The 11,411-nt window shown below is 34.8% G+C and overlaps 1 protein-coding gene and 1 long non-coding RNA gene across 2 annotated transcripts in view; one reads left to right on the top strand and one right to left on the bottom strand.

Moving 5' to 3' along the window:
• Nucleotides 1-4,132: 4,132 nt before the first annotated feature.
• On the bottom strand, nucleotides 4,133-10,709 carry Cd69 (CD69 molecule). Its single transcript, XM_046423960.2, has 5 exons — nucleotides 10,552-10,709; nucleotides 7,888-8,010; nucleotides 6,670-6,869; nucleotides 6,221-6,321; nucleotides 4,133-5,200 (listed from the first exon to the last, which is right to left on the bottom strand). The coding sequence occupies exons 1-5, from the start codon at nucleotides 10,613-10,615 to the stop codon at nucleotides 5,092-5,094; spliced, it is 597 nt and encodes a 198-aa protein (XP_046279916.1). The 5' UTR covers nucleotides 10,616-10,709; the 3' UTR covers nucleotides 4,133-5,091.
• The window catches only part of LOC131423378 (uncharacterized), a 38,962-nt gene continuing 36,362 nt past the window's right edge, over nucleotides 8,812-11,411 (top strand). Inside the window, exon 1 of the long non-coding RNA XR_009224859.1 lies at nucleotides 8,812-9,316. This is a non-coding gene — a long non-coding RNA (uncharacterized LOC131423378). The remainder of the gene's footprint in view (nucleotides 9,317-11,411) is intronic.

Here is an 11,411-nt window from a genome sequence, read left to right as displayed (position 1 = left end):
TGTAGGCAGCCTATTGTTGGATCTTTTTTAAAAACCAATCTGCTAGCCTATGTCTTTTAATTGGTGAGTTTAAGCCATGAACATTTAGGGTTACTATTGAGACATGGTTTGTATTTCCAGCCATATTTGTTTATTTTTGTTATTTAACTTGACTCGATTTTCTTCTTGAATTAGTTTTTCTTTTAGTGTACTACCTCCCTCTGCTGGTTTTCATTGTTGTTTTTACTTCCTCTTCATGAAATATTTTGCGAATGATGTTTTTTAGTGCCAGTTTTCTAGCTATCATTTCTTTTGTTTGTCATGGAAGGTCTTTATTTCATCTTCAAATCTGAAGCTTAATTTTGCTGGATACAAGATTCTTGGTTGGCACCCATTATCTTTCAGAGTTTGAAATATGTTGTTCCAGGATCTTCTAGCTTTCAGGGTCTGTATTCAAAAATCTGCCGTTATCTTAATTGGTTTACCCAATTAATATACAATATATATAATATATAATATATAATATATATAATATATAATATATAATCTGATTCCTTTCTCTTGTGGCTTTTAACATTCTCTCCTTATTCTGTATGTTGGGCCTTTTTATTTTAATGTGCCTTGGTGTGGATCTGTTGTGATTTTTCACATTCAGCTTCCTGGAGGCTTCTTGAAATTGGATTTCCATTTCATTCTTCATGTCTGGAAAGTTTTCTGATATTATTTCATTGAACAGATTGCTCATTTCTTTGATTTGGACCTCTATGCCTTTCTCTATCCCAATAACTCTTAAATTTAGTCTTTTTATGCTATCCCATGTTTCTTGGATGTTCTACTTGTGGTTTCTTATCATTATTGCTGTGCTGTTTATGTTCTTTTCAAGATGATATACGTTATCTTCATTGTTTGATGTCCTATTTTCTAAGTGGTCTACTCTGCTGGTGATGCTCTCATTTGAGTTTTTAATTTGGTTTATTATTTCTTTCATTTCAATGATTTCTCTTTGGGTTTTTTGTTTGTTTGTTTGTTTGTATAACCTCTATCTCCCTGTAGAGGTGATCTTTTGCTTTTTGGATTTCTTTATGTAGCTCATTTTCAAAGTGATCTTTCACTGCCTGTATTTGTTATATATTGTCTTCTTTGAGATTCCAAAACATTTTATTCATGTATATCCTGAAAACTTTATCTGTCATTTTGTCTGCTGTAGCTGTTAATTCTTCTAATAATGTGTTGTCTTGAATTTTTTGTGATACTTTCTTCCCTTGTCTTTTCATGTTGCTCACATTTCTTTCTTTCCAGCTCTGTGGGACTGGTGTGTTATTGTTTTTACCCTATAGATTTGTAGTACTCTTGTATAGTTCCAAGATCCCTCCTTTGTGGGGAAAGACAATGTTAACAGTTTCCAATATGAACAATACATCACCTATGAACAAATTATTGTTATTAAGACATTTATAGTTAGTGTCAATGTCCAGAAATGTTGGATTCAATTATTATTTAAAATATAATCAGTAGTTTCATAAAACGTGTACAGCTTCTAGTGGTGGATAGAGATCTGGGGATCGGGCATAGGATATTATGGTAATGGAGAAAGATGTGAGGGTGTGGGGTTAATATAACTTAGGAAATTTGGAGGAGAACTCTAATGAAGAGAGTTAGTAGCAGGGGAATAGACAGGAGGTAATTTAGGGTAGACAAGTAAGTGTGAGGATAGTAGGGTACATAAAAACAAACACATATATGTATTTAGAAAACCACATGAAGTAAAAATAGTAAAATTATGAGGTTGAAAGAGGAATAGAGGGAGGAAGAAAAATAAAAAAGAAAAGAAAGAGAAAAGAGAGAGAGTGAAAGAAAGAAAAAAAAGGGAGGTGTTTATGCAATTCCTCTATATTATATTATTCTGGTTACTCAGTTCTTAAAGTTCTATTTCATGCGAAGTTCTTGGTTTCACATATGTTGGGGTTGTGAGGGCCAGAGGAGGAAGGGTAGAGGAGAAAGAAAAAGGATAAAATAGAAGAGAAGGAAAACAAAAACAAAACAAAACAAAACACTCTTAGAATTCTGTTTCCTTCTTTTCTCTTCCAGTAGATGGAGTTGTCTATTTCAAGCTTGAGTCTCTGTCCTCAGGGTGGTGTAGGTAACAGTGTGAGAAGATTTGAGTCCCCCTCTCTTGCCTGGAGCTTCCCTAATCTTGGTCTCTCTGAGTTGCTCCTATTTTTTATACCCCTCCCCTCTCTTGCTTATCAGGTCTCAACTGTGGGACCTCTCACCCTTCACCCTCTGGTTCTCACCAGGTGGGCAGCGCTCTATTCATACTGCGCTCCTTTTCAACTGAGTGCTGATTTTGTGCTGATAGTTACTATGCCTAGTTACCACTGCTGGGGGGAGGGGGAGTTGGAAACCAGGTACCTGTTCAGTCAAAGATCTGTGCTGGGCTGGGGATGTGGCTTAAGCGGTAGCATGCTCACCTGGCATGCGTGCGGCCCGGGTTCGATCCTCAGCACCACATACAAACAAAGATGTTGCGTCTGCGGAAAACTAAAAAATAAATATTAAAAAAAAAAAATTCTCTCTCTCTCTCTCTCTCCATCTCTCTCTCAAAGATCTGTGCTGATAGCCACACCCACCAAAAAATAGTGAGAAAGGTTTTCCAAGATGAAGCCCGTCTGTTTCCCACATTGGGGTGTCTGGTGAGGTTGGAGGAGCTGGAATGTCCTTCTGCTGTGGCTAGAATGCCGGGAGTGGAGCGTACTCTGGAATTCTGTGCTCTGCAGAGGTGCTGATTTGGTGCTTCAGCTCTGCCTCTTGAGAGTCGCGCGTGTCCTCCAACTGCGGGCTTTGGGACCAGAATCTGGAGTCTTACAGAACACAGAGGTTCTGAGTTCTGCTTGGGTGTTCACAGCTCTGGAATTTTCTGTGAAAATCCATTGTATGGGGTTCTGTCACACGCTCTGAGATGTCGTATTCCGTCTAGGCGAGACCCTGTGGAAAAGCCGCATGACTGCTTTCTCGGATTCATGCACAGAGCATCCAGAAATGGTGTCTCCTCTATTCCGCCATCTTGGATCCACTCTCCATCAGTTCTTAATATTTAAAAAATGTCTAGGGTTTGCTATGAACCAAGTATTGTTTTAAGTTAATTTTCATGTACTAAGTAATTTAGATTCTAACTAATTTTAAGTAAATTTCTAGCTAATTCTAATTATAATAGCTAATTTGCTGAGGTAATCAAAATTTTCAATAATATTCAAAATGTTAAATCTGTAATCTAGACTCATCTTAGTAAGATATGTGCCAAACATTACTATATGTTATTATATGTGCCAGTTATCTGAGTTTTGTTTTGGTTTTTCAACATAATTTCAAGTTCTTCCTCTGAAAAGAACACTTCACCTGTATATTTCACACAGTAGCCAGTGGGTGACAGTAATGAAACTCAGGCTACCTGCCTCCTACCCTCTGGCTTTTACCAGCAACACTTTCCACTTGCACATTTTATAACACAGATTTTATAGGACACCAGCTTCTCACATGACTCAGGAGTAGAATGCTGTCATTAATGATAGAAGATTAGCATTAAGGGGACATTTCATTATACAAGAGGAGCTCAAAGGTCAAGAAATTCATCTATATTTTTTACTAAGAAGTATTTTAAATCCATATTTCTTTTCTATATGCCATTGGTGGTGACAACAGGTTAAAGATACCATGAATATCATATATGTCCAATGTTCAGAAAAAAATATTGAAAAATACATTTGTAAAACAATAAGGAAAGTAGTTCAATTTGTTCCTGATTGAAATAGCCCACGGATATCATGCAGTATCCCATTCTGTTTAATTAATTATTTGGTGTATATAATTAATATATATAGCACCTCAGAACTTATAAGATATTTTAAACCATTGTTTATGAGGACTAAATGTTACCAAGCATCTGCAATACAAAGAAAAATGGATACAGTCCTTTAGAAAACATGGGTATAAAAAATAACTTAAAAGGTATTACAAATGCTATAAAACTAAGTAAGACTTTACTCTAAACAGGAATTTTGGAAAATCATAGTATTATGTTTTCTGCTTTCTAATATGGCATATGATGTTTAATATATGAACACTTTAATATTTGAACACTTCTTGGAACCCATGGTGTTGATTCTATTTTTATTTTCACATACAACAAAGGAGCTTATAATTGTGCTGAACACAAAATACAAACAAACAAACATACTTCATTGCACAGAAAATGCTTCACATGAAGTAGTGCACATGACAAAGCTGATTAGGAAAGGCACAATCTTATTACCAGAAGAGACTAGTATTATTCCAAGTTTGAAAAATACAGAGTATTTACTGATAGAGATTTGCCACCCCTTATATTGCACATTTTTCAACATTTTTGTCTGTTTTTCAAATATTCTTCATAGTTTTTGTTTTTTTCTTTTCTTCAAAAAACACCATGTGAATAATTTTAAAGGCAAAGAAATTTGTACCATTGACAAAGACCTGCCTACAATTGAGGAAGTTTAAAAAAAAAAAAAAGAAAGACAAATGCTATTCTTTTGGGGATAAATATGACAAAGTAACCTGGCAAAGGCCTCCGAACAGAGGAAAATATTACACAGTTTAGTTTCATAAACATGTTCACTTATAAATGCTAAGTTTAAGAAATTCATTTATACCAAATATCCATTCCTAGTCAAAATTCCATTTGTTTACATTCACCTTTTGCCTCCACCATCAGCTTTTTCAAGCAGCGCAAATGCAGGAAGGACACTCATTGTTCGTAGTCATTCAACAATAAATAATAATTCCTAACCTATTGTTACTTCTGGACTTGAGTACATAAAGTGCATTTGAAAAGTTTAATAGTCATTCTTCTTATTCTTGGGACATGACTGTCAATCAACCTGCAATATTTTCAGCTCACAGAAGAAGGAGTCCACAATGCAGATTTTTCCTGGAATTTCTCTCCATTTTGTTCCAAAGACATATTTATAAAAGTTTGTTCACCATGTCTTTGTGGACATTTCTGACACAAAGTAGCATCATTTGACACAACTTTCCTTTAGTTCCAGCAACAATGGTTTGAGTGAATATGCTTGCTCATTATCTGAAGGGTTTGCTGCAGACCCAGGGTAAATTCCTCTCACATTCTGCACTGCTGATATCTGTGCTGTTCAGAAATGCACACTTCTCAGACCCTGTCAGGTTGAACCTGTCAAACAATGAAGACACTCAGAATTATTTTCAATTCGTCATTTCCATTCAGTTACATGAGAATAAACTTAATGGTCACCTCTACTATTTTTCCTTAGGAGAAATTATGAGACAAATCTGCCAGTCAAGTTATCATAGTCTAATCTGTGGGACAATAGACAAAAAAAAAATGAAGGAATAGCATGCAGAGAAAAGATACAGAGTTAAGAGTAAAGTGCTCCATTTGTTTGGTAGGCATGTCAACAAAGGGGTGATTCTAGGTCATTTTGAGTTCATTGATTCTTCAAGATATACTTCAGAAATTACATGCATTCAAAAGTCATGCATACTTGTGAATACATATTTAGGGTGTTTATGGATCTTGCAGCCCATCTGTAGATATGAGACTGTAAGGACACATATTAAGGATACCTTTACTATAGATCTGAATTTGGATCTTGATGCTGTATCTGTAATTATCCTAAAATTATTAATAGTGAGAAATTTATTCCATTCTGAATGTTGAGAAAGCCGAAATCAACACCAAACTTATAAAATGTCTCTCAAAAACAGAATAAGTATCTTAAATTCTCTGGCAAGTTTCTTCAGGTTCATAGAAATTAATAATTAGGCATAGATTATGTTGTTCTTTATCCACACAGATATGAAAACTAGGAAAGAGAAAGAAGAAATTCTTTTCCAGGAACTATCTCATAAGTCATCTCCTTAGAATATTTCCAAACAAGCTAATTTCGAGCATTCATACTAGAGTTTACTGAGGAAAAATTACTATAAGAATTTATTGTCAGAATCCTAAGTTGATAAAAATATAACAAAGGCTGTCTTGAAAGGAGTCCATTGGATATAAGCATATAAAAGAAAATTTTAAGAGCTCTACTCATGAGTATCTCAACCTTCACAGCCAACTGGGATTTGCAAGAAGAAAAGAAAAAAAATTAAAGGTTAAATGAAAGAAGAAAGGGAAAGCATTTTTCCTGTGGTGACAGCCTGGGAACAATAAAGAAACTTCTTGACTTACCAGTTGTGAACTCTGCCATCTGACCATTTCCATTTCTGACCATCTTCATTGTTCAGCCCAATCCAGTGTTCAGCTCCTCCCACATATCGTTTCAGGAAGTTCTTAAAACATAAAGGAGTTGTTATGTTAAACAACTGACTGAGGAAACATGTATTTATTAGATCTGATTTTTAAAAGCTTTAATTTGAACATAATGACTAAGGCTGATCATTTATTATTTCTATATAGGAGAAGCTTATTTGGACTTCTGGCCTTTGAAGCTAAGCAGTCAATAATCACTTTTCAAAGTCCATATTGAACTCTCATTTTGAACTCAGAGTGATCATATCACTTCTGTGACAATTTTCCTAAATGTGCAATAGATACAAAGTTTTAACTCAGAAAGAAACCACAGATTGCCTATTTAAAACAAAATAGCATCATTTTGTGAAGTTATTTTTGAATCTTACCATGTCCTTTTCAGATTCAATGACAGCAAGAGTAGCACCATCTTTGGAACAAGAGTTTTTTGCCAAAATCCAGCTCTTTGTTGTGGTGGAAATAAAGTAGCATTTCCTCTGGTACACAACCCACTCTTCTGAGCATGAAGAATTATGGGTGTCTGAAGGCACTGGGAACTTATATTGCCCTGGACAATTATATTGGCCCACTGTGAAAAGGAAAATGTTTTTTTTTTTGTTTGTTTGTTTGTTTTTTAGTAACAAAAGAAATCAAAAAGATTCAGCATGTAAACTTAGTTTAGGTATGATAGAGAGTGAGAACCAGGAAAGAGAGAAGGAAGAAGAAAGCAGTTGCTCACTTATCTAACTATTCTTTGTGTCTATTCATCATCAGATGAGGTATGAGCATAAGGGGTATCTCTTTGGTCACTCAGACAGTGGCAGGGAAAATAGAAAAAATCCTGGAGGTAGTCTTTGAACTAGAAAGTGTAATATACATTGTAAATTCCAAGTAATGTTGTAAGTTTAAATGAGGTGGAGATGTAGGAATTTGAAGATACAAGAGGTACAATACTAAATTGGGAGATGAAGCAGAGAGTAATTGTCAGGTAAATAAATCAGAGTAAAGAAAGATCAATGGCTAGAGATGTTTCATAAAAATGTAAAATTTCCTATAGTGAAGACACAGATGTATCTAGTTTACATGATAAAATAATATGTATTCAGTACCATGTCACTGCTGACTGAGAATTTCTGCTATAGTCTTAATAACTCAGAACTAACATTCTGTGGCTTTGAGATAAGAGACAAAAATAAATGACTGGCCAATTTTTATTAATCTATGCTTTAGATATTATTTAAATATCTATTATTTATATATTATTATATAAAAAAATACACATTTTTTTTTCTAGCTAAATGTCTCTTCATTTAGAATTCATATTAGCTTCTTTTCTTCTAGATGTAAAAGTCTGCTCAACTGTGCTTTTCTCCTATAGTGATATATAAATCATAGACACTTAATACTCATAAAAGCAATGTAGTAATCATTCAAAGAACATTATATTTTGTACTGATTAGAAATTTGGCCATGTATGGTATATGAGATTATCCTAAATTGAACAGAATTTCTGATTAACTAGACTGAGCTAATACCTATTGATTTCAGCTGGGCATCAATGCTTACAGCTAGGAGACTTTGCAAGAACTCATAAAGTGAAGACCCACCTGATAAGGCGACGAGAGCTATGATTAAAATGGTGATGAAGACCACATTCATTACAGCACATGGAATAGGAACTTGAAGAGACCCTTCATGATGTGTTTCATAATGGAGGCTGGTGGCATTTCCTGAAAGGAAGAAAGTTTTTGATGAATTCAGGCAGACCTTAGATGGGGCAATCTTTTGTGGTGTTTAAATGAAAGAGAGAGAGAGAGAAACAGAGAGAAAGAGAAAGGTAGATAGGTAACATATTTTGTGAAAAGGAAAAACTAATTTTTCCAAAATTTTGTGTGAACTTAGAAAATGTCTTATTAGATAAAAATAAAACATTTCAGTCATAGTTCTGAGGTCATAAAATATCACCCAATATTTGCACATACTCATATATGAATTTAATATACACAATGGATGTACTTTGTACCTATAAGAATTTTAGCCACATTATAATTTTCTTGTTTTAAGTATAATACAGTATTTATTAAGCACCCATAGAGGACATACAAAAAAAAAAAACATCATGGGATAATCCCTTACCCTCTTGGCAGTTACTGTTTAAGAGATGTTTCATAAAAATGTCAAATTTCGTATAGTTAAGACACAGATGTCTTTAAGAGAGATGATATGAATGGGATTGGAATGGATAATGTAAGGAAATAGAAAATCACAAAGCTAGAATGATATAAAATTTTAAACACCTGAGAGTATTTTTGATGAAGTTAGTGCAGATGTGGAACAATTGAAATTTTCATACATTGTTGGTAGGAGAGTAAATTGGAAACGGTTTCTTAAAAAATCAACTAAACCTCTAGTGTATGATCCAGCCTCTTACTCCTCTGAATAGCTAGTGTCAACATCAACTTTTGCTTATTCTAGGGTTTTTTTTTTCCCAATGTATGTCTGCATTCAGATTTTGCAAGAGAAACCTTTATTTTATTCCTGTCTATTTCTATTTCTCTCAGTTTCTCAAAGAAATTCCTCCTGTTTTACACTTGTATACAATTATCATTAGAGACAGCCTTTGGTAGGTCAGGCAACATCTGTCTAGTTTCACTTTCCACCACGTGAGACTCAATCATTCTGCTTGAACTCAATGCAGCAATACCTCTGACTCCTCAGCAAGCCCTAACACATCCACACAGCTGTTGAACATGAGAGCCAGCTCAGCCCGTTGGCCCAGATCTGTACTTTATTTACATTAGTGAGGGGTATGGCTAACCACATTTGTTCTATCACCTAGGTGACAAAACATTCCCCCAACAGCACCCTTTTGCTGTGATTATAGATTTTCTCCATTAATGGAGAAGGTGAAAACAGACCCACCTATTTATTACCTATCGACTTGCTCAAGAGATGGCCAGCAATTGTTCATACTACTAAAATAATTATGATGGAAACACAGATTAAGCATTCGACAAAAAATCTGTATGATCTCAGGTAAAGTTAATAATTTCTGTATCTGGTCCTTCTTTCCACTATGCTCTTTTTATTGAATACATTTATTAATATCTTTTCAAAAATCATTTTACTTTTTAGCAGCTTGACTGGGCTGTAAAGTCGTGGTTCACCTGGTTACTTAAAAATTTACATGTCTTACACTTTTTAGTCACACTTGACTTCATGTTCTTAAAACAAATAATAAGTTAATCAAAAATAAGTAATATTTTTCTAGAGTAAACCAATCTAGTAGATATACACTGAGAAAATGATTTCTTCCTCAGAGATTGTTTTGGCTGTGCTGTTTCTAACACATTTCTTTATTAACTGGACAGCTCTTGCTTACAACTTAACTCAAAATACTAATAGTGCTTTAGCTTACTACTTATTAGGAAGTAAAAGGAATAAATGAAAAAATATCAGGAAAGTCTTACAGAAAAAGACAGAAAAATAATGGAAAATTATGTTACTAGGAAATAGAATAGATGTGTGAATAAAACAGAAAAATAGAAGAGAGGAGAAAATTACAAGATAATTGCACTTTGATGAAAAAAAAAAGAAAATTTGTCTGCTCATCTAGAAGTTGAAGTCAGTGATTATAAAAATGAAATTGGAGGGTGAAACTGAGGGAAAGAGCCCCCAAAGGAACATCAAAACAGAAGATTGTATTTTTGAGACTTTTTTTTCATTCTCTTAATAAATTGCCATTGAGCACTGTAAATGTTTAGACGCTCATATAGCTGTTTTCTCAGACTGGAAACTTGTACATATTTAGCAATTAAAAGATACTGTCCTGAGAACACAGCATGAACAGGATGATGCTCACAGAAAGCAAAGGTCTAAGGGTAAACAATCAAGAATGTTATGGTCTGTGAAAAACAGAATTTTTCACAGGGAGAGGTAAAACTTCCTGGAATAGGCACAGGTGGACATGGAAAAATAATGGAGAGTAACTAGGCTAGGACTGGGAATTTTTTATTTCGATATAAAAAGTGAGATGCTATAAAGTTGATTTAAAGGAAAAGATCTTTAAATTTCTTCTGAGAGTCACCTTGTAGCTTCCACTCTAGCAGGAATTCTATCTTCTCACAAGAGGAATTTCTCTCTTCCCAGTTTCTGCTGACTGAAATGGAACCCAACCAAGCTCTTTAAAAGTGCCCTATTTTCTTGCCTCAGTACCACTGTCTGTCATTTATAGAAATACTACTGGAATGTAAGAATCAGGCGTGACTTACTTTTTTGTCCTTTCTCCAGATTCAGAGAGCTCTTCTCTGTTATGGAACAATCTTCAGAATTCATCCTTATCCTCAAGGTTCCCTGGTGGATCTCAAGTCAAGTCAACCTCCTGGGAGTTCTTCCTGTAGCTTATGTTCAGCATCTGAGTCTCTGAGGCTTCTCAGCATTTATGTTCCTTTAGGGTGACTCCACCCCCTTCCTCTTACCTCCTACTTGTCTAACTCTGCCAGTTCTCTTTAATTTACGCTCCAGTGGACCAGACAGTTCACTGTGTGTTGTTGTGGTGAGGTGTGGGTTTTCCCTGCTGTCTGAAATGTGCTTTCTCACAACTATAGGTGCATCGTGAAGAGACAAGTGGGATTTTCCCAGAATCAGAAACATCCTTCCTTAAAGTTTTAGAAAACTCAGATAATGTAGAAGATAGCATAATCTAAGTAAAGAATTAAGGGTTAGAGCTTCCTAATTGATATGGAAATAATTTGGAGGAGAGTGTAATGGTTTCCTGGAATCCCATTCATTCATTCATTCATACATTTAACAACTGGTATTTATTAAACATACACTATGTACCTGATGCTGTTGGGGGCTAGATGATTTATTGCTTTATAAGAATTTTAAAATCTTCGTTCTCATGAATCTCACTTCAGCTTGGAAACATTTTAGGAAGCTGTGCATTGGCTTTCGGAAGTATGTCACTCCCTTCTTCCCTGGGGACTAGTTCCTTTAAGGTGTCATTTAGCTAAGTAGTTGCCTTAATACAGGAAATAGAAAGCTTGTGGTCTGGAACTTCCTTGCTGTGTTCTAAAATTGTTTATCTTAAATTGTCTGTTTCATCATCTCTGCTATTTTTTTGAACTTC

This window comes from Marmota monax, unplaced genomic scaffold, assembly GCF_021218885.2.
Source record: "Marmota monax isolate L192 unplaced genomic scaffold, Marmota_monax_Labrador192_F-V1.1 WCK01_AAM20220418_F8-fsc00488, whole genome shotgun sequence".
Classification (NCBI taxonomy): Eukaryota; Metazoa; Chordata; class Mammalia; order Rodentia; family Sciuridae; genus Marmota; species Marmota monax.
The sequence above is the reverse complement of the archived record's forward strand: the minus strand, read 5'-3'. Positions and strand labels throughout refer to the sequence as shown.

Coding starts and splice junctions, on each gene's coding strand:
- Cd69 (XM_046423960.2), bottom strand. CDS start 10,615: ATGAATTCTGAAGATTGTTCCATAACAGAGAAGAGCTCTCTGAATCTG. Junction 8,011..10,551: donor TCTGGAGAAAGGACAAAAAA/GTAAGTCACGCC, acceptor TCTTCCTTTCAG/GAAATGCCACCAGCCTCCAT. Junction 6,322..6,669: donor TTGAATCTGAAAAGGACATG/GTAAGATTCAAA, acceptor TTATGTTTTAAG/AACTTCCTGAAACGATATGT.